The sequence below is a fragment of the Carassius gibelio genome, chromosome B9 (assembly GCF_023724105.1).
Source record: "Carassius gibelio isolate Cgi1373 ecotype wild population from Czech Republic chromosome B9, carGib1.2-hapl.c, whole genome shotgun sequence".
In the NCBI taxonomy this organism is placed as follows: domain Eukaryota; kingdom Metazoa; phylum Chordata; class Actinopteri; order Cypriniformes; family Cyprinidae; genus Carassius; species Carassius gibelio.
Genome location: NC_068404.1, coordinates 31,131,619 through 31,155,363, shown reverse-complemented (window position 1 = coordinate 31,155,363; position 23,745 = coordinate 31,131,619). Strand labels below are relative to the sequence as shown.

Below are 23,745 nucleotides of genomic sequence, written 5' to 3'. Positions count from 1 at the left end.
GTTCCCAAGGCGGTGCCCGATGCAGTTCCTGAGGCGGTGCCCGATGCTGTTCCCGAGGCGGTGCCCGATGTAGTTCCCGAGGCGGTGCCTGATGCTGTTCCCAAGGCCGAGGTTGTTCCCGAGGAGGTGCTCGCTGCTGTTCCCGAGGCGGTGCCCGATGCTGTTCCCGAGGCGGTGCCCGATGCTGATCCCGAGGCGGTGCCCGATGCAGTTCCCGAGGCGGTGCCTGATGCTGTTCCCAAGGCCGAGGCTGTTCCCCGAGGAGGTGCTCGCTGCTGTTCGAGAGGCAGAGGCGGTGCCCGATGCTGTTCCCGAGGCAGTGCCTGATGCTGTTCCCGAGGCGGTGCCCGATGCAGTTCCCGAGGCGGTGCCCGATGCCGAGGCGGTGCCCGAGGTCGTTCCCGATGTGGTGATCGATGCCGTTCTGGAGGCTGAGGCGGTGACCACGAGGATGTGGTGGTCGTCCGCTCCGCCCTGGGGGACTCTGGCGGTGACCACAAGGACGTGGTGGTCGTCCGCTCCGCCCTGGGGGACTCTGGCGGTAACCACGAGGACGTGGTGGTCGTCCGCTCTGCCCTGGGGGACTCTGGCGGTGACCACGAGGACGTGGTGGTCGTCCGCTCCGCCCTGGGGGACTCTGGCGGTGACCACACGGCTGTGGTGGTCGTCCGCTCCGCCCTGGAGGACTCTGACTTTGACCACAAGGTCATGGTGGCCTTCCGCTCCGCCCTGGAGGGTTCTGGCCTTGACCACACGGCTGTGGTGGTCATCTGCTCCGCCCTGGTGGACGCCTCAACATGTCCTTCATGGACTTCTGTTTTGTGTTTTTTGAGTTCTGTTATGTTTCTGTCTGTTCCCCTCAGTTAGTCTGGCCCTCCGTCCCTCCCCCTGTACCTCCTCCGGTCCCCCTCCCTCCTGGTCTCCCTGTTTTATGTTTACATTTCTGGTGTTTGTTCCCCATGTGTTCCTTTTCCGGCCCTCCGTCCCTCCCCCTGAGCCTCCACCTGTCCACCTCCCTCCTGGTCTCTGTGTTGTGTTTTGTCTTGGAGCGTCTGGGAGCCGCTCCGTAGAGGGGGGGTACTGTCACAGTGTCTGGGTTGTTGTTCCCCGGGGTTCCACTAGATGTCTTCCTTCTCACGGTGTCTGTCCCAGATCACTTCCTGTTCCCTTATATGGTCACCTTCCTCCTTGTTGCGTAATTGATTGTTCCCCCCACCTGTCTCCTGTTTCCCCATTATCCTTCTGTGTATAAATACCCAGTCTGTCTTAGTCTATGTTACGGAGTCCTTGTTTAATGTCAGGTTATTTCATGTCCGTCATCCTTGCCTTGTCTTGCCTTGTCTTCGTGTCTTGTTTTTATGTGGATTGATGTTTTGGTTTCGACCCCTGCCTGGACTGTTTACCCCGATTGGATTATCCCTTGAATAAATCTCACTTACCTGCAATTGGTTCTCTCGCCGTCTTTCAAGCGTCTCGTAACGTGACAAATATTGATAGATGGCCCCCAAAATCTAATAATTCTAATTCCTACTTAAAGATGTTCATGCAAAGATTTTCTTTGGTTGATAGCTGGAGAGAAACTCATCCATCTTTAAAAGTATTCACATGGAATAATAAATCTTTTTCGTGCCAATCTCGCATTGATCTATGGCTTGCTTCTAAAGAGCTGAATAATATTTCAACTGATATTATTCCTTCACCTTTATCTGACCATAAAAGCATTTCTATTCGCATCCCCATTTCATCTAATGTTAATTCATATAGTACTCCCTCTTATTGGAAGCTCAATAACTCAATTCTTACCTATAATGAAGTTAGAATTAAAATCGATGACATTATTACAAATTTTTGGAACAAAGCAAATTTAGAAGATAACTACTGCAGTAACTGGGAGTTCGCTAAATATGAAATTGGTAAATGTTTTCGAAAATTCAGTACTTGGCTAAAAAGAGAAAGTCTAATGAGAGTAGTGTTATCTGTAAAATTGCTAGTCTTTTGGCCAAAAATGTGGAAGATATGACTGATTTTGATAAAGCTGAACTTGCTGAACAGCAACAACAATTAGATAAAATATACAAATATAAAGCTGAAGGAGCTTACGTCCGATCACGCAGAAAGTGGCTAGAGGAAGGCGAGCAAAGCTCTGCTTATTTTTTTAGTTTAGAAAAACAACAAGCTAAAACAAATACAATAAGGAAACTCATGATTGATGGAGTATTAAATGAAGATCAAAAAGTAATTGGAAAATTCTGTTCTAAATTTTATATACATCTAAATTTTGCCACCAAGATGCAACTGATTTCTTCGAGTCTCTTCGAGTCTACAACAATTAAATATGGTAGATAAAGATTTTTGTGATGCTCCTATTACCACAAATGAGATTGCAGAAGCAATTAATTCATTAAAAAATTGAAAATTTCCTGGCACTGATGGACTCACCTCAGAATTCGATAAATTATTTAGTACAAAAATAACACCATTTCTATTACAGGTTTTTAGAGAAAGCATAGAGAAAACATTTCTTCCTCCAACCCTATGTCAAGGAATAATAACTCTAATTCCGAAGCCAAATAAAGATCCCCTTTTTATTGATAATTGGCGCCCAATTACTTTATTAAATAACGACTACAAAATAATAGCTTTAGTTCTGGCCAAAAGATTAAAATGTGTCCTAAATTCTATTATTGATGAAACACAGTCAGGATTTCTGCCAAACAGACATATTTCAAACAACATACGCTTAATATTAGATCTATTGGACTATTCATATTTACTCCCAAAAGAAAGTTTTATTTTATTTTTAGACTACTACAAAGCATTTGACACATTAGAGCATGGATTTTTGTTTCAAGCACTAAATAGAATTGGTTTCGGTGACTCCTTCTGTAATATGGTCAAAATGCTGTATATGAACAGTAGCAGCTCCATTAAGTTGAGTAACAGTACCTCTCCTAGATTCTTCTTGAATCGTGGAGTTACACAAGGATGTCCAGTATCTCCTTATCTTTTTTTAATTTCTACACAATTTCTTAGTTCGCACATCAAAGCAAGCCATCTAAAAGGCATCAGTATTGGCAATACAGAGTTAATTATTAATTAATTAGCGGATGATACTGTTCTGTTCTTAGAAGAATCTATGCAAATACCTGCAGCCTTATGTACTCTTCATCTCTTCTCTAAAGCCTCTGGCCTACGTCTCAATATTAATAAATGTGAATTACTTCCGTTAAAAGAAAGTATGAGCTCTTCAATTGATGGTATTGCAATTAAAAACTGTGTTACATACTTGGGTATAAAAATAACCAAAGATAATTCTAGATGTTCTGCTAATTTGGACCCAATTGTTATAAATACAATGAAACGGTTTAACTGCTGGCTGCAGAGAGACCTTTCTTTGAAAGGCAGAGGATTGCTTGGTAAAGCGGAGGGTCTGTCTCGCCTTACTTATGCTGCTCAGTCACTGTTCCTTGATAAGAACACTTGTAAACTTATCGATGGAATCTTAGTTAAATTTTTATAGAAAAATAAACCACACTATTTGAAAAAGTCAGTGATACTAAATACTCAACAAAAGGGCGGCTTAAACTTCATTGATTTTAGTTCACTAAATAACATAATAAAAATAAATTGGCTTAATCATTTTCTTAAAAATCCCACCTCTATTTGGAATGTTTTCCCTCAGCATGCTTTCTCGCAACTTGGTGGTGCAAAATTTGCTTTAATGTGTAATTATGATATTTATAATCTCCCTGTCAAGCTATCTAACTTTCACCAACAAGTCCTTTGGCGTGGAATCTCATCTACAAACATTACTTTTCTCCTCAGTGATGTTATATATGGAACAATAGGTATATTTTGTTTAAGAATAAATCTTTGTTCTATAATAACTGGTTCAATAATGGAATATGTCATGGAATATATGCAGAGTTTCTTTCAGAATATAATATACAGGTAACTCCCAAAGAATTTGCCACAGTAATGGATGCTATTCCTTCTGGGTTACTTATGCTTTTTAAAAACAATACTCTCTCTTTGGGTTCGTTGTCTCATCCTGAGCTTGTCAATACACTTATTGGCAAGATGTTTTTCACTGAAAAAAAAGGAAGAAATTATAAAGTGAGAGTTTTATTCCTTGAAAACGTAATTTCTGCCCCTCCCGCAATCTCATATTGGAATAGGCTTTTTGATCATTTAAACTGGAAAAATATATGGTCCATACAGCATACATTTTTCCTGACAAACAAAGTAAAAGAAATATCTTTTAAATTAGTTCATAATATTTACCCAGTCAAAAATTTCCTTCAGAAAAAATTCAGATCTGATTTTGAAACGAATTGCTCTTTCTGTCAGAATGACACTGAAACTCTTCTTCACTTGTTTTGATCGTGCAGTTACCCTCAGAAACTTTGGAAAGATGTTAGTTGGTTTATCTCAAGAAATATCTTGATACATTTTTCTATGAATCCCCAAATTGTTATATTTGGATTTTTTGAAGTGGATTCTAATGCCTGCTTTATAATAAATCTAATTATTTTCCTGTGCAGATTTTATATTCATGAATGTAAATTCTCAAACTGTAAACCAATTCATTTGGTATTTTTGCATGAGATAAAACATTATTTAAATACAATCTCGTCATCTCTTAACCCAAAAGTGATCAGAACTTGTAAAATTTGCACAACTTATGGACTCTTTGCCTTATTAAATGTTTAGATTTTCTTTCATGTGAGTAATGCCCTTTTTCTGTATTCTTCTTTGTTTTTGGTAATGTTATTAATTTATTATAAACACTTTTTTTGTATTATGTTGTTGTAATGTTCTCTGTCTCTATTTTTGTTATTTGAAAATGATGGTTTAAATAGTTTGAAAATTTAACTGTTTAAAAAAACACACACACACACACACACACACACACACACAGAGACCCTCCATGAGAACGAGTGTAAGCAAGTTCACGAAAGCTTGGTATCTGGTGATCACCTTTACACAATCACACATTAAAAAGTGGTATAAAAATATTTTTAATTCTGAAAATAATTTTGTCAGTGTGTTAATGTCGACCCGAGAAGCCCCATTGGACTTCCAAGGACATTACTCACTCACCCTCATATATTTATTGTATATATTGTGTACATCTAGTACTTTTTTCTCTTCTGTCTTGTATAATACACACTGGGTTGGCCTTCATTCTTTATTGCGGTGGTTATTTATAGTTCCTGCATTCCTTCAAACTCCACTATTAAGAGGTAACAGAAAAGTTTATTTGTGTAGTCAGCTTATTTTAGGCCGAGCGTTACAAGCAGTGTTGTGCAAATTACTTCCAAACTGTAAAACATTATAGATGACTTGTTACTGTCATTTAAAAGTAATTCCTTCCATTACAATATTACTGTCTCAGAATTGTAATGCGTTACATTACTCCAGTATTACTTTTGAGTTACTTTCACCAAAATAACTACAGAAATAGAAGTTAATGTTCTGAAATGTCAAAATGTACTGCAGAGTATTTTAGCTCCAGTAGAGGAGTAACATAATGACTGTGGGCGATCCAGACTACTAACAATAGAGCTTATAATCGACAAAGTGAAGGATCAAGACAACACAAGACAGGATGACAGTCAGTTCGGTCTATTCATATTAGACACAACAGGACTATATGTAAACTCTAATGCCATATACAATTGTAAAATGACAAGATGCGCACACATCCATCTCGTGAATGTACAGTCTTCTGCTATCTTCACTCATTAGCCTCTTTTCCACTGTCCAGTGTGAGCCGAGGCTAACAGCGAGCCGGACGGAGCTAATAGCCTCGGACCTCGAGCACAGAGGACGAGATCATTCTGTGTCATGACAGTATCCTCACACACTCCTGTAAACCCCGTCCTAAACACACCTTCACTGGACTACGTCACACAATACAGAGTTACACCAGCGAGAGGGAGATGAATGAAAAAACATCACTAAACAAATATATCAGAAGCTGACGTTTAGTCTTTATTTCCAAACGTGGACACCACACGCAGCTATTGACTGACCACAAACAGGAAATGGAACTAATTTGCTGCATCTTTGATTCGTTCATGTCTTGCTGTTTTATTCTTTTCTCTTTTCTTTGAACAATTCAATTTTGGGCTAAAAGTGTGTTATAAAGCGTTACTGAACAAGTACGGAGTGAAATATTACTGAAAATTGATTAGTAATGCCTTACACTACTGTGTTACTGCTAAAAGTAATATGTTACTGTAATGTGTTACTCCCAACACTGGTTACAAGTTATTTCAAAATCATTAATAATTGTAATGTTTCCAATCACATGCCTGTATTTGGTTAAAAATCCTTACAGTGTAATAAAGAATTTTTATTTTATCTTTGAATGAGGCTTTAAATGATTTATGATCATGTTTTTTTTCTTTGACATTTTAAATCTCAGTCCAGTGATGCATCACACATTGATTTTTTCTTTCTCTTTACTAATGGATTCACAGCTAAACTGATCTGATCTGAGAGAGTGAAGAGTGTGTCATTGTTCTCTACAGGTTGAGAGATTGTGACGTCACAGATGAAGGTTGTTCTGCTCTGACTTCAGCTCTGAGATCAAACCCCTCACACCTGAGAGAACTGAATCTGTCTAGGAATAAAATAAGAGATTCAGGAGTGAAGTGTCTCTGTGCTGGACTGGAGGATCCTCGCTGTAAACTGGAGAAACTGTGGTAAGATTATATATGACACACTGTAAAATGTTTGTGAAGGGAAAAACAAATCAGCCAGAAAGTCAGACTTCTGTGTTCATGTTAAAGCTGTTTCTGCATTAGCAACACCTTTAAATGGATTCTGTTACACTAAGTGCTAATAGTTCGTCTTGTTAGCAAAGGCTTGACTGTTAGCAGACAAAATTACTAAAGAAAGCAGTCAGATAAGTGAGAGAGTAAGAACAGTGGGCTTTTGAGGAGACCGACCCGAGGACAAATCTGCATTTCTTCTCATTTACTCCAGTGTACATTAGCTCAGAGAGGTGTTTATATTAAAGAAAACATAAGACAATGTTCAGAACATGGAAATAAATCATCTAACATGTGTATAATTAAATATATATGTGGTGTCCTGGTGTTGATCAGATGTTCTGGTGAATCAATCACATGCAGCTCATATTGTTCCCAAACTCAGAAGCGTGAGTCTCTTCCTGCAGCTTCAAGAACAGCTTTACTGATCAGCAGCTTCAGTGTGATTAGGAGCAGGTGTAGGGGGCTTTAGGAAGAGACACAAGGAAGGACACTAGAAGACACCATCTGTTTATAATCAACAGAATCAGAGAAAGATGTTATTACCTACTGTTTAGTAAAGCACTGCAGTACATTGAGGTGTGAGTACTATCTGCAAGTATGAATAATATCTCACAGTGTAGGAGATCTCAGGTTCTGATATCCTTGAGTGATGGACACACACACCACTACTCTGTACATATAAATACAGATCAATATAAAGCTCAGCTGTGTAATGAATAGTGTGATTTAACATAAGAGACTATTTGCAGGGATGAGTTTATAAAGACTGTAGTGTGAGGCGCTCCATGTCTGCTGTTACTGTACTGTTTCTGGTTCTGATTCACTGTTAGTGCTGCGCTTGGTTTGAGACGCTTTAATTTGTATTTGGGAACACAACATTCGTCATTAGAAACATTTATAAATCTGTTGTTGTTTACAAAGAAGTTTAGTGTCACACAATCCTTCAGAAATAATTTTGATTTTCTGCTCAAGAAACATTTCTGATTATTATCAATGTTAAAAACAGTTTTGCTGCTTAATATTTTTCTGGACATTTGTATAAGATTTAACATTTGTATAAGATTTAAAAAAAGAGAGAAATTAATAATTTTATTCATCATTCATGAAAGCGACAAAAACTGTGTGAAGGAATTTAAAATGATTTCTATTTAATAAATGCATTTACCAATTTAATTAATATATTGATAAATGCAAATAAATGCTGTTCATTAAACTTTATATTTATCAAAAAATAAAGTGCATCATTTCAACACAAAATATGAGGTAGCAAAATGTTCAACATTGATAATAATCAGAAATGTTTCTTGAGATTAAAATAAATTGTAATGTCTTCTAAAAGATCACGTGACACTGAAAACTGGAATAATGATGAAGAATATTCTGATTCGCATCACAGGAATAACATTACAATTTATATTAAAATTGTAAACTTTTTTTGTATTTGTAATAATATTGCACAATATTTATTTTACTTTATTTTGATCAAATAAATGCAGCCTTGATGAGCAGAAGATAGTTTGTAGCTCGGCCACATAAGAGGTATACGTTTATAAAGCTGTTGATTAAATGTTAATCTGATTGTTGATGTGGCACAGCTGTTATTAACCCTCTAAGCGCCAAAGTCGCAAAATTGTGACAAGACGTCACCCTTAATAAAATAGACTGTAGTTCCTTATATGGTGTAATATCTCATTTGTATTCCCTTCCACTAGATGGCAGACACGTAGTACTTTGATTCTAGACCAACAATATGCATTGTTTCTGTTCAAAGTGTCGAGCTCTCATGTTATTGATGCGGAAGCAATTCATTTCATAGCGTGAGTGTAAATCGTGAGATTTATGAGAGAAAATCGCCAGATGGCTAATACAAAGAGGATGTGTTGCAAATGTTGTTCACCGATTCTGACTCTGAAGGGGAATATTTGCCTTTTGGAAATGACGATCAGCCATCTAATGATCGCGCGTCTCGCGGTACATCTTTGCAGCGCAATGGTGCCACCGTGCAAGGCGAGAGTGTTTTCACGAAGCACAAACAAGCGATCGTTTAGAGCCTTTGCTCAACGGGGAAGCGGGTAACAGAGGTGAACGTGGTCATAGTGTCCATAGGAGAGCTGTTGCTGATCGCGCACGGTCTAATACTCGGCCGGCAGACAGTACAGGTGCAGTCTGTGTGGAGAAGGTGCGCTGTGTCATGCAATGAATGAGAGGAACCATGCTCTCAACAACTACCAACTGTGTCACATAGATACTAGGGATGGGCATTTTGGGAAATTTCTCATTTCGATCATCGATAGGTTTCAAAAACGATTAATCGATTAATCGGGGTGGGGCTTATGCGCAGGGGCGTGTCTAGAGCATTTTCAGTGGGGGGGCCATGCTGGGGCACTGCCTCCAAATGGGGTGGCCACCAGTGACTCAAAAAAAAAAAAAAAGCAAAATTCTACAGTAAATGCTATTGATTTTATAATTTTTTTTTACTTGAATAAAGTTAGTAAACTCGTAAACAAATGCAGTAATAAAGCACATTTTTTATTAATTTAGTTTTTTGTCATCCCTGTATATATCCATTAAGTTAAATTTGAGAATAAATCATTGAATAAATAAATTACCCTATATCTTTACTTCTTTTCATGGCTTGGCACTGCTCTCTTCCCTGCCTTCAAAAGTAACACTTATGTGTGTCTGTTATTCTCAATCTCAAAAAAGAAAAGTCAAATTGTGAATGAAATGCACAGAATGCGTCCATGTCATTTCACGTGTAAATGACTAAGTTAGGCCTGACAATTTAACTGACTATCTAACTGACTTACTCTCATGCATTAAGAAGTAACGAGTCACCAGACAATTATTATTATGGAACATTCTGTGCATATTGTCATTTGGTGCAATCTTGCTATGTGGTCACTGTCACAAAATAAACTGATACAAAATATGCAAATCACCATGACTGTTTATGTTTGATAGCGCCAAGCGTATTTTACTTTTATTGTGTTTTATTAAACTTTGACTGAACATTCGATTGAAATCAACCACGACCAACGCGAGCAGAGCCTGACGGGGTAAAAACACTGATCTGAGAAAACCATACAAACATATCAAACTATACATAAAGGTTACCTAACAGCTCTTTGTTTGGTGTCTTGTGATGTTTCGTTTTTAAACTATTTGAATCTTGAATGTGACTAGGGAAGAACGAGTCATCTCTATGACGGCGACATCACTTTGATATATATATATATATATATATATATATATATATATATATATATATAATACAGTATTGTTCAAAATAATAGCAGTACAATGTGACTAACCAGAATAATCAAGGTTTTTCGTATATTTTTTTATTGCTACGTGGCAAACAAGTTACCAGTAGGTTCAGTAGATTCTCAGAAAACAAATGAGACCCAGCATTCATGATATGCACGCTCTTAAGGCTGTGCAATTGGGCAATTAGTTGAATTAGTTGAAAGGGGTGTGTTCAAAAAAATAGCAGTGTGGCATTCAATCACTGAGGTCATCAATTTTGTGAAGAAACAGGTGTGAATCAGGTGGCCCCTATTTAAGGATGAAGCCAACACTTGTTGAACATGCATTTGAAAGCTGAGGAAAATGGGTCGTTCAAGACATTGTTCAGAAGAACATCGTACTTTGATTAAAAAGTTGATTAGAGAGGGGAAAACCTATAAAGAGGTGCAAAAAATGATAGGCTGTTCAGCTAAAATGATCTCCAATGCCTTAAAATGGAGAGCAAAACCAGAGAGACGTGGAAGAAAACGGAAGACAACCATCAAAATGGATAGAAGAATAACCAGAATGGCAAAGGCTCAGCCAATGATCACCTCCAGGATGATCAAAGACAGTCTGGAGTTACCTGTAAGTACTGTGACAGTTAGAAGACGTCTGTGTGAAGCTAATCTATTTTCAAGAATCCCCTGCAAAGTCCCTCTGTTAAAAAAAAGGCATGTGCAGAAGAGGTTACAATTTGCCAAAGAACACATCAACTGGCCTAAAGAGAAATGGAGGAACATTTTGTGGACTGATGAGAGTAAAATTGTTCTTTTTGGGTCCAAGGGCCACAGGCAGTTTGTGAGACGACCCCCAAACTCTGAATTCAAGCCACAGTACACAGTGAAGACAGTGAAGCATGGAGGTGCAAGCATCATGATATGGGCATGTTTCTCCTACTATGGTGTTGGGCCTATTTATCGCATACCAGGGATCATGGATCAGTTTGCATATGTTAAAATACTTGAAGAGGTCATGTTGCCCTATGCTGAAGAGGACATGCCCTTGAAATGGTTGTTTCAACAAGACAATGACCCAAAACACACTAGTAAACGGGCAAAGTCTTGGTTCCAAACCAACAAAATTAATGTTATGGAGTGGCCAGCCCAATCTCCAGACCTTAATCCAATTGAGAACTTGTGGGGTGATATCAAAAATGCTGTTTCTGAAGCAAAACCAAGAAATGTGAGTGAATTTTGGAATGTTGTTAAAGAATCATGGAGTGGAATAACAGCTGAGAGGTGCCACAAGTTGGTTGACTCCATGCCACACAGATGTCAAGCAGTTTTAAAAAACTGTGGTCATACAACTAAATATTAGTTTAGTGATTCACAGGATTGCTAAATCCCAGAAAAAAAAAATGTTTGTACAAAATAGTTTTGAGTTTGTACAGTCAAAGGTAGACACTGCTATTTTTTTGAACACACCCCTTTCAACTAATTGCCCAATTGCACAGCCTTAAGAGCGTGCATATCATGAATGCTGGGCCTTGTTTTTTTTCTGACAATCTACTGAACCTACTGGTAACTTGTTTGCCATGTAGCAATAAAAAATATACTAAAAACCTTGATTATTCTGGTTAGTCACATTGTACTGCTATTATTTTGAACAATACTATATATATATATATATATATATATATATATATATATATATATATATATATATATATATATATATATATATATATATATATATATATATATAATATTTTTTTTTTTTTTTTTTTTTTTTACAGTGGATTCTAATCTTCAAAAATTACCTTGTTGTATGATTTATGTCTTTTGAGTTCACCCTTCAGATTAGACTATAGAACTGTAATGTAACTTGTTAAGGATTCAAAATGGTATTTGCTTTTAATTTATTGTTATTATGTCCTTTTTGAGCAAGCATCTTATACATATATAAGACCAATTTGTCAAGTCTGCTGGGAAAAGCAATAATTATACCAGCAAACTCAAAATTGGATTAAAAATTAAACTAGGCTATAAATACTTGGATTATTATATTATTGTATAGCCTAATGTTTATTTACTGATAGACAGTTAAAAAGACAAATTAATCAATATTTTATTTATAAAAAGGTTGTATTTATTTATAAAATAATAACACCACAGATCCTCAAGAAACAGTAACAAAAACACAGTAGAAATGTCAGAAATAGCGCATGGATCTGTCACATGATTAAGGAATGACTTGAACCCGAAGACTTGTCAGAAAAGAGGTGAGTTAATCACAGACTGAAGACCCAGTTAAAGAATGAATTAATCTTTTCTGTATCTTTATAACATTTTATTTTTGTATTGTTTGTAGTGTGATCAACGTTTGCGTAAGTACTAGATGTGTTGGTTAAGTAACACGTAACATTTTAATTACATTTTGCTAAAATGAACGAAATAACTCGAAAAAAGATTTGTTCATTTTGCTGAACGCGACTCAAAAGTACGAGTCGGTATAATGATCCGAACTTCCCACACTTGATAAAGTAAAAGTACAAGATTGCGACGAGCGTTGTTTCTCTGACGACGCTGCACTTCTTTGAATCGCGAACTTCAGTAGAGTCTATTCACCTTATTTCGCCCCGCCCACTTTTAATATTTCGCATTTCCGCATTTTGTCATCCGACTTCTGCTAAACCGATACGGCACGTCCGGTTACTAGTTTAGCAGTTGTAAGATTGTTTATAGCTAGCTATAACTGTGGCGAAATGACAAATAACGTTATGTTATAAATTGGTAGCACGATGAAAACGTCTTACGACGATCAAATGGTCTCAAATTGTCCCATCCATCGTCGCTGTTAACGTGGGTAATGTTAGACGATATGAAGAAGTGGCCAGAGTTAACCTATATATTTAACTGCCCTGTCAGGAGTTGATGGAGCAGCAAGGGAAAATTATAAAAAAATTAAAAAAAATGTAACGAAGCTTACCAGTATTTACATAGTGAGACAGTGGGTCGTGTACTGTTACACAGCGAGGGTTTTTTCATCTTTTTAAAATTGAACGTGCAACCAGCCAGTCGAGCAGTCTAAACCTCTCAGCATGGTGCTGTTTAGTTTTGTGTGTGTGTGATGTTAACATACACAAAGTTATAAATGTTTAAAAGTATATTAACGTGTTTGATGACCATCATCAGACTAAGTATTTTGTCTAATAACTTAAATGTACAGTGGAGTAAGGTAAGTGAACGTTTATCAATTACACGTTAGAAAAGGAGGCTGGAACTCGGAAGTGAAAAACGCTGTATATCCAGGTATGCATAATTATTAGGCAGATTTTTTTTTACAAATAAAACAAGCCAAAACAAGATATCACTTATAAAAGATTACATGCAAAATTAATAGTTAAGATTGGTGTGGTTTGGAATTGGTAAATTTTACCAAAAAATATGATCAGGAAATCAACTTGCCTCTTAATTCTGCACAGTGTATATGCAAAAGGTAAGGTAAAGGTAGGATTTGGTAGGTGTACATTAAGTCTAATCAATGAATAATGTAGGTAAACGCCAAGTGTAATAATAATAATGAATGATTCTGAAATATGACAACTGTAAAATGTTTGAAATGTATTTTAGGTTTGCCATGTTCTGTACAGGGCTGAGGACCTGTAAGCTGCTCATCTGGGTTCCATCACAGCAAGTTACATGTGCCACACAGTGAGCAATTCTGTGCCAAGACTGTAGCTAGACTACAAACCTTTTATTTTAAGTGTATGCTTCCTCGTGTCAGATGAGTTTTAGACAGGCTACCTGCTGCTTTCCACAAGATACTTGCAGCTTTGTAAATAAACAGGAATGAGAATAATTAGGTTAAGGATAGGATATTAGGTAATTGGGATGGGATGTAGAGGATGTGGGTGAAGACTAACTATATGAAATAAGTTGTTTTAAATCAGTTGTGTTAAACAAGAGACAGGCTGTGATTTGTTTTTTAATACATGGATAATTTAATATAAGTTGTATAAAATCATTTGTGATTTGTTGATCAGTGTTTGTTGTTTTCAGGAAGCAAGAGACACCTCCTACTGACCATCCTATAAAATTTCAACATTTAATTTCCATATGTAATAAATAGGGGTGCTCCGATCACGATCGGCCGATCGTTATGCGCATCTCGTCAGTAAAGCCGGTTCTCTAATCAGCGGTTAATTCCATCAGGTGTGTGATTTCACATAGAGCAGCTGTTACTACACAGAGCCGTTGTTAACTGAGAAGATGCGCCAATAAATGCTGAAGAGAACCGGCTTTACTGACGAGATGCGCATAACGATTGGCAGATCGTGATCGGAGCAAACTTGACATGACTTATTCCTTCAAATCAGAAATTAAAAAAACAAAAACAAAAAAAAGATCAAATTAAGATAAATAAATAACTATTTACAGCAGGTAATGTCAGGTGACACTGTAAAGGTTAATAAAAATAACTTATTACAGCAGGTAACTTTTGGTGACATTGTAAAGGTTCATAAAAATATCTATCACAGCAGGTAACTTCTGGTGACTTTCAGCAAGATCAGGGGCATGTGGATCTGATCACCCTCACAGTTGTCCACTGCATCACTGGCGGTCATCAATACATCTGTGGAAATAATTAAACATTTTTACATTAGTAGTAATTACAATATATCAGGAGTATTAATATATGATGGGACCCGAACTTAGAACTGTGTGTGTGTGTGTGTTTGTGTTTGTGAGAGAGAGATGCATTAGAAACAAAACCGTATACACACTGTTAACTGTAGTGTTCAAACGTAGGTCAGTATCTGAATGAGAAATGTAGCTAACTGGCCTGCTATCACCTGCAATCTCTGTAGCAGCAGGAATAATGTGAGCTATTGTAATGTACTATAATATCTTTTACTACCGTAAATATTAAATAAATAGGTGGACAATGGTAATCATGGAAAATTCGTTGTACTTCGTTAACTGCTTGTTACTGATCTTATATGTATTCAGAGAACGGACTTCATAAATCTAGCGTTAGGCGAGCAAACACATAGCTAGTTAAGGTTAGCTTACCCGAATCTGACAACCTTTTCATCCCCGGCGGGTCCTCTTTAACGGAACATCGTAGTCGAGCCATTTCTCGGGGTAAGGGTGTTCGTCAGTCGCCTTCCCGTCCATGAAATGAACACACATAAGAGGGGGGGTGGGGCATGGCCATAATGTATATAATGAAAAAAATCTGAAGATTGTTATGAAAATGAAAAAAAAATAAAAATCTGACATGAAAATCTGTCTATGAAAACATGAACACATGATTAGGACAGGTTAGATAATGATTATGATGAAGCAATGTTATTAATAAAGGAGCAAGAAATGTCTGCCTGAGGTGAGTATACCAATAAACGGAAGCTAATTCTGTGACACATCCTATGATAAATCAGATAACTGATACATATCAAACGTAACATTACAACTTGTATCAGCACAATAGGATGCTAAGTTATGCGTTAGACAGAGAGAGTGAGCGAGAGAGAGAGAGCGAGAGCGCGCGAGCTCCCTCTGATCCATTTTCATGACAGCGCGCTGAAAGATGGACAAGGACAGATTTTACTATAGATTCCTATAAAGTTCTCATTATAAATGTATGGCAGATTTGTGCTATATTTTCATCTACGTTATTAAGTGTAATAGTTGTAATTAAGTTTTATTTTTAAGTTAAGTTTTATTTTCCATAAATCACCTGCGCGTTTTCGAAGCCATATGAATTGAATTATGCCCACAAATATAACGGAAAAAAAAAGCTTGGCTGCATTATTATAACATCAGTAATAAAATATCAATATTAATAGAAAAATAAAACATTTAAGAGCAATATCATTATCGGGCATTGCTTATATGAGCATGAAACGAATTGATGATATGCAGCGATTTCAGCATAATTGTTCATGTTAATTAATCAGACGTAGACTAGCTCTTGCAACTTTTATCTGAAAAAAATTCGCCGATGCAGATGTGAACTTGACCGAAAGTGTAACTCGATCGGATTGTGCTTTACAGACACGAAAGTACAATAAATTCACATTAGTGTCACTATCGTTATTTTTTTTATGTATTTTAATATTTAATTAATATTTTGTATTCAATTTGCATTTTCTGATCAACCAAAATATCATTTAACAGCATGGAAATCACTGATTATTGCTAAATATTTAATTTATAAGATTTAAAATATATTTAAGATAAAACTATGACAAACAAATAATTTTGATCTTCGTCATCTCTACGAATATAATGTAATTAGGCTACAAATATATCCAGTGCATTTTTATTTTATAAAGACCATTTCATTATTTGTCTGTGATTTAAAAATTAACACACAAAGATACTTTTTCTTTTTTTGCTACTTTATTCAACGGCATTTTTTTAACAAAAAATTGTCTTCGAGTATAACTTTAGCAGCATATTTTGATCCAGCGGTGAAACGTAGTTTTTAAAAGATAAAGAAAAAAAGTTCACCAAGTTTAACCAAACAACTATTATAATTTATAAAACAGAGACCAAATAGCCTAGATATTTTAACTATGGCTAAAACCCAAAACTAAAATAATAATATTATTAAAAAAAAAAATGGATATTATATTTACCACGACCGGTGAAACATTCAAATGTCTATTCAAAAAGATAAGTCGGTCTACGTGCTCAGATGAGAGCCGAGTGCGCAGTCTGTTCACATTAAGTGGAATAAATTCGCTCCGCTGGAACAGATGTTGCAGGAACAGCCAGGTACCACTGGACAAGTAAACCTTCTCTGTCCCTGAAACTAATGGTCAGCAAATCTTTCACCACCATTTCAGCGAATAGCTTTGTCGTCTTCTCGGTTTTGCCAGCGTTGCATTTAGGTCTTACGGCAGGTGATTCAATGCTCGTCTGAGTTGCAGCTCAGTTATCGCCAGATATTTTATGTACAAATTTTAGATGATAGCGGATTGTATTTGTTGTAGATTTGTGTGACAGCTTGGCGCTGCACAGCTTACCCTGAACTGTTTTTTCATCGTTCTTCTCAAAGGCAAGCCAGCCATCACTACGTGACTTTATGTCTTCTTACGTCTTTTGAGGCATCAAGTGGGACGCTAACCAATCAGAGATCAGGGCGTCGCCCAACGTGCTGCCATAACCAATCAAAAAAAATTTTAATAATAATTTCGATCATCGTTTACGTGATCGATCATCGCTGTCGCGGTCAAGTACTCGATCACTGTTGCACATCCCTAATAGATACCTGATTGGGCAGATAGCTGGTCAACTGATCAAAAAATAGGCACATGTATTTTACTATGGCACAGTAATATAGTAATAATCTACTACTTTTCTCGTTTTTTTCCCCCTGATCATTTGGAATGAGAATAAAAAGACAAAAAACAACAACAACAGCAATCAAATACAAAAAAAAAAAAAAAAAAAAAAAACCTTGCAAATGAGTTCAAACATCCATTCAATATCTATTATTTCCTGAATATTACTGATGAACTGATCAAAAAGCAAGCTACTGTTCACATGTGTTTTACTACTATATAGTGATATAGTAATAATTTAGTACTTTCTCCTGTTTTATTGTTGGCTTCCTCTGTTCTGATAATTTGGAATGAGGATAAAAAAGACATATACACACACAAAAACATGCAAATATGTTCAAACATCAATTCAATATCTAATATTTCCTGAATATTATGGAATTCGAGATCGTCATAATATGCAAATTAGATTAGTATATTTACACCCCATGTAAACTTTCGATCATGCAAAACATTTTTCTAATTGACAGTAGATCTCTATCTTTAAGCCCTTTCAAGTCACAAGCTTTTGAAAGCTTGATGCCAAAATACAACATTTTTTTCCAAAAAACCCTGGCGCCTTAGGGCAGGGGTGCTCAACCCTGCTCCTGGCGATCGACTGTCCTACAAAGTTTAGCTCCAATCCTAATCAAACACACCTGAAGCAACTAATTAAGGTCTTCAGGCTCACTTAAAAATTAAAGGCAGGTGTGTTTGATTAGGGTTGGAGCCAAACTTTGCAGGACAGTCGATCGCCAGGAACAGGGTTGAGCACCCCTGCCTTAAGGGTTAACGTTTCTGTGTTTGTATTGCCCCGTTGAGAACTGTGGACTCTGTTTCTTCTCGCGAGAGTTCGCTCGTGATGGGGAATCCCTGTGAAGTCAATGTGCTCACTTTAGGATTTAGGGATCGATCGCCTGATCATTATTACCTGCTGTATTTACCTGTGACTTTAGGCTTGTTTGAGATGCGCCTCGCCTCGCCTGAAATGTAAGCGAGAGTAGGCGGCTGCAGCAAGAGGAGGAGTGAACAAAGCGCAGGCAAGCCGGACAGATCTCTCTTCTCGTAATGGATCTGACACCTGTGAGATCAAAGATGGCTATCGCGGGATTCACGCTTGTGCACAGTGTTGCTAATAAACTGGATGTAATTCAAGTTCTGTTGCTTTTATATGAAAATAAATAAAATGAACAAGACACCCATTTAATTACATACCAAATACGTGTTTATCAATATTTAGTTCTTTAATTCAGACATATGTGTTTTTATTTTTTATTATTTTTTTTTATAAAAATTAAATTGCATAACAAAAAGAGATCGCACTTTCAGATAGTTTGGTAATATTCACACATAACATAAACACACAAAACATGATATCAGAGTTTTAAAATCAAACATTTTAAAAGAGAACAATACATCACAGTTGTTTAAACCAATGAGCATTAAGCTGTGTCGTCAGCAAGTCCGTTTCCCATCGTGCTTTTGGTCAGCGCAGTCGTTGGGGAGCAACTGCGCCCGACTGATCAGCGGCAAGATGGCGAATTGAGCAGTCGCTTTTTTCAGAACTCGTTCAAGTTAGTCCCAAAGTTAGTTTGAAGTAGTTGAAAGTCCATTGTGAATAGGTGTCATGGATGCACAGAAACTAATTAAACCGGACAAATTCATAAAGGGCTCCAAAGAAAAGAATATTCCGCGGGATGTCGGTGGGAAAGGTGACTCTTGTGTTACGGAGCACGACTATGCTATGGACACCGCTCAGCTAAACAAGAGGGACCGTACTATCGACTCCTTACCAACTACGCCAGTTAAAAATCCTGCAGAGAAAAAGCCCAAACCAGCTGATGACGGTGAGGATAGTGAAGTTTCCAACAATGCCATTTTACGGGCAATTTTAGGTCTTGAAAAAAGAGTGGATGTGCAACTAGCTGATCTGAAGGAGCAGACAAAACAAAGTAGCGTCATGATTGCTAGTTTAGCCAAAGCTGTTCAGTTCAACGTGGAGGAAATGAAAGAATGCAAAAAGAAAGTTGAAGATTTGAAGAAACAAAACGACCAGCTTTGCAAGGATAACGACGATCTTAAAAATAGAGTGAGAGAGCAAGAGCGATACAGGATGAGGTGGTGTCTGCAGATCAAAGGTTTGGAAGAAAAAAGAGATGAGAACATTCGAGAACAAGTCACCGAAATCCTCCGGAAAATCGCACCAGATCTTGAGTCGAAGGTGGAGGATGCAGTTGACATCGTTCATAGAACAGGGAGAAAGATAACAAGATCAGACACGTTGTCATTCTATTTGCAAAGAGATGGATGAAGGAAGAAATCTGGCGTCGGACCAAGAACTCGCAGGTCTGCAAGGATAAAGGCATCCGCTTTGCTGAAATGTTGCCGCAGGAGGATTGGGAGGAGAGAAGACGCTTGTGGCCGCAAATTGAACAAGCGAGGCACGCTGGAAAACTGGCTTTTTTCGGGGTCCACATGGATACATAGATGGACGTCGGATTGGAGATGAAGGGTGAAATAATTAAATATGACTGTGATATAATGGAAACGCTTGTAAAGGGACATTATAATTCTATTAAGGTTTAAGTTAAATCACTAACTGGACGGAGTAAACAAGTGTTACATTTTACTGTTTACTTCTTTTCTTTTTGTGTTTGCTGTTCATGGATAGTGTTGACATTTCTTTTGGTTCATTAAACGTTAGGGGCCTGAAAGACATTGTGAAAAGGAAAGCACTTTTTTTTTTTTGTTAAGGGGCAAAGATCTCAGTGTTTATTTTTGCAGGAGACTCATTCGGCTGATGTGGACTTAGCTTTTTGGACTAACCAATGGGGAGACAAGATTTTATTTAACCATGGCTCCAATCGCTCGGCAGGTGTGGCAATTTGTTTTAATAGATGCCCTGGAGAAATTATAACGCATAGAAACGATGGAGATGGTCACTGGCTAACGGTGGTTTTAAAGGTAGAAAGTCAGTTTCTTATTATAACAAACATTTATGGATATAAAAAATTCTATCACAAGTCTAATAATTAATGGAGTAGAAAATAAAGATGCTAGAAGTATAGAAAAAGAGGTTTTCTCATTCTACTCTGAATTATATTCCTCTCGTTATTCGGCAGTAGATGCCGACATCCTGTTTGATAAGATTAAGAACTCCAGATCTTGCATTGATGACTCCTTTATGGATATATGTGACTCGGATTTTAAAATTGAGGAACTGGATTCTATTTCTAAGATGGCCTTAAATAAATCCCCAGGGACAGATGGACTTACAACTAATTTTTATCAATTCTTCTGGAAGGATGTAAGAAATCTAGTTTTTAAAGCTATTAAAGAATGTATAGAGGAAAAAGTATTATTGGCAACCATGAAACGAGGATTAATTACCTTGATTCCTAAAGCTGGGAAAGACAAAAGGATATTAGACAACCTTAGACCAAACACTTTACTTAATACTGATTACAAGATTCTTTCAGGAGTAATTGCTGCAAGACTAAAAGAAGGCATCTCTTCTATAATTAGTGAGACACAATCTGGCTTTCTGAAAGGAAGGCTTATTCATAATAATATTAGACTTGTATTAGATTTGCTTGATTATAATCAGATGGTTCAAGAAAGGGGATTTATTTTATTTCTAGACTTTTATAAAGCATTCGATTCCGTTGAACACTCTTTTATTTTAAAGGGGGGGTGAAATGCTATTTCATGCATACTGAGTTTTTTACATTGTTAAAGAGTTGGATTCCCATGCTAAACATGGACAAAGTATAAAAAATTAAGTTGTACGTTTGAAGGAGTATTTCTGTTCCAAAAACACTACTTCCGGTTTGTCACAAGTTTCGGAAAGTTTTTTTAGAGTATGGCTCTGTGTGACGTTAGATGGAGCGGAATTTCCTTATATGGGTCCTGAGGGCACTTCTGCCGGAAGAGCGCGCGCTCTTTACTAGAGAAAAAGAAGAGCGCGCGCTCCCGTATAGCACAGCACTGAGAGCACAACACACTTCACTGATTAGAGCGAGAGCGTCGCGAAATGTCACAAAAGAAGTGTGTTTTTGGTTGCCAGGGCAAGACAACCCTGCACAGATTACCAAAAGAGAAACAGCATTAAGGGACCAGTGGATGGAGTTTATTTTTTTTTAAAGAGCATCAACGGAGTTGTGCAAGTGTTTGTGTTTGTTCCCTGCATTTCGAAGATGCTTGTTTTACAACAAGGTCCAGTTTGACGCCGGATTTGCACATCGTTTATTTCTTAAGGAGGATGCAATCCCAACAAAAAAGGGTCACGATCGTGTGTTGGAACCGCAGGCGGTGAGTAAAACTGCTTCAAATATCTCTGTGTTATTAACTTAGCTATCCGCGTGTAAGCACATCAAGTAAACAACATGCGATGTTGTCATCAAACTGCACTTTCCACATCTACAGCTTAAAAGAAAAAAAAAAAAGACGACAAAGAAAGTGGAACTTAAGTCATTTTCCAAAACCGCTAAGCAAATATATACAGTTTCAGTACATACCACATAGAGACTGATTGCTGATGCTGCTCTTGTTCAGTTTCAGCCTCTGGATCTGATTCTGGATCATAAATATACGCTGAATCTGACTGTTAGCCGTGGTTTGTTTTGGTTGGTTTTGTCCTCACAGTGTCACAGCTTCCAGACGTGCTCAACACAAAAGCCTACTGGTGCTCGTGATTCTTTAGCTCCGCCCACACGTCACGCCTCCAGGCACTCGTGTTTTTCCGGGAAAAATCGGTACAGACTATCTTTCTCTTATGAATATAATAAAACTAAAGACTTTTTGGAGTTATGAAGGATGCAGTACTACTCTATAGGTACTCAAGATTAACAGGATATTGAGTGAAAACGAGCATTTCACCCCCCCTTTAAAGACTTTAGATTATTTCGGTTTTTGTAGAAAATTTATAGATATGATTGGAATGTTATATAATGGAATAAATAGCTCTGTTGCTTTAGGACATGGCACTTGTTCTAGATTTGAGATTAGGAGGGGAATTAGACAGGGGTGTGGTAGCTCACCATTACTGTTCATAATGGTCGCTGAAATTTTAGCTATTTTAATTAAAACCAGTCATATTGAAGGTCTAAATATGATGGACAGACAAATTATAATAAGTCAGCTAGCAGATGACACAACTTTATTCCTAAAAAATGAAGAGCAAATTCCCTTAGCAATGCAATTTATTAATCAATTTTCAAAAGCATCTGGTTTGCAGCTGAATATGAATAAATGTGAAATTCTGGCATTACATGATTATCATTCGCATTCCTTATACAACATAAAGATTAAAAAGGAAGTTAAATATTTAGGGATTATTATCTCTAAAGATAAAGCAACAACTGAAAATATGAATGTTTGTAACAATGTGGACAAATGTAAGTCTATTCTTTATAGGTGGCTGCAGAGGGATGTCTCAATTTTTGGGAGAGTGTTATTATCGAAAATGGATAGTTTGTCTAGACTTATTTACCCGGCTTTCTCATTACCCATCTCAACAAGAATGATTAAAAAGATAAATACTGTTAATTTTAAATTCATATGGAGGAATAGATGTCAATATATAAGAAAGATTGATTTGGTTAAAAACTATGAGGACGGGGGGTTGAATGCGATTGATTTTGATATTATGAATGGTGTCCTGAAGCTGAAGTGGTTAAAGTCTTATCTGACAAATAGAAATTCCTTTTGGTTCACTGTCCCGAATATGATTTTTTTTAAAAATGGGTGGGATAGACTTTCTCCTGCGTTGTGATTTTGAATGTAGCTCATTACCGATTAAACTCTCTGCTTTCCATCAGCAAGTACTTCTCTATTGGAAATTAATCTATAACCATAATTTTACGCCACATAATACTCCAGTTTGGAATAACAGGTACATACGGCTCAGCAGAAAATCTGTGTATATAGAGGAATGGAGATCCAAGGGCATTTGGGCTGTTGCACATTTTATGGATGAGACTGGAAACATGTTACAACATGAGGAATTCTGTAAAAAATACCAACTTCAATGTAATGTTAAGTATTATGACAGAATTCTAAAAGCCATACCAAGTTCTTTGAGAGCAATGGTTAGAGAAGACACTCGATACTCTGCCGTCTCCCCTGTCCTTAGTCAGTTCTGCACACTCAAAAAAATGAATTTTTAGTTTTGTTCACTTTACCTGAACAATTCATGTTGAATTAATGCCATTTTGGCTATTTTTCATTTCAACATGATTGTGTCATGTTAAACTGACTTAAAACTGTCTCTCGTTGGTTTAACATAATGTTTTCATTTTGAAAGAACATGTTTCAATCAAGTCCCTCAAAATAAGTTTTACACTTCCCATCATGCTTTGCACAGGACTGGATATGGGGAGAGAAAATGTTGAAATA

General features: G+C 37.1%; 1 protein-coding gene and 2 long non-coding RNA genes across 3 annotated transcripts in view; 1 reads left to right on the top strand and 2 right to left on the bottom strand.

Annotated features, from left to right (window-relative positions):
* The window catches only part of LOC127964884 (NACHT, LRR and PYD domains-containing protein 12-like), a 1,383,583-nt gene that overhangs the window by 878,918 nt on the left and 480,920 nt on the right, over nt 1-23,745 (top strand). The window contains exon 29 of the mRNA XM_052565314.1: nt 6,540-6,713. Within this exon, the coding sequence (XP_052421274.1) occupies nt 6,540-6,713 (174 nt within the window). The remainder of the gene's footprint in view (nt 1-6,539; nt 6,714-23,745) is intronic.
* Nucleotides 1-23,745, bottom strand: part of LOC127964976 (uncharacterized) — a 385,149-nt gene that overhangs the window by 240,853 nt on the left and 120,551 nt on the right. The gene's annotated exons all lie outside the window — the stretch shown is intronic.
* LOC127964989 (uncharacterized) overlaps nt 1-23,745 on the bottom strand; it is a 193,978-nt gene that overhangs the window by 94,758 nt on the left and 75,475 nt on the right. The window lies entirely within an intron of this gene.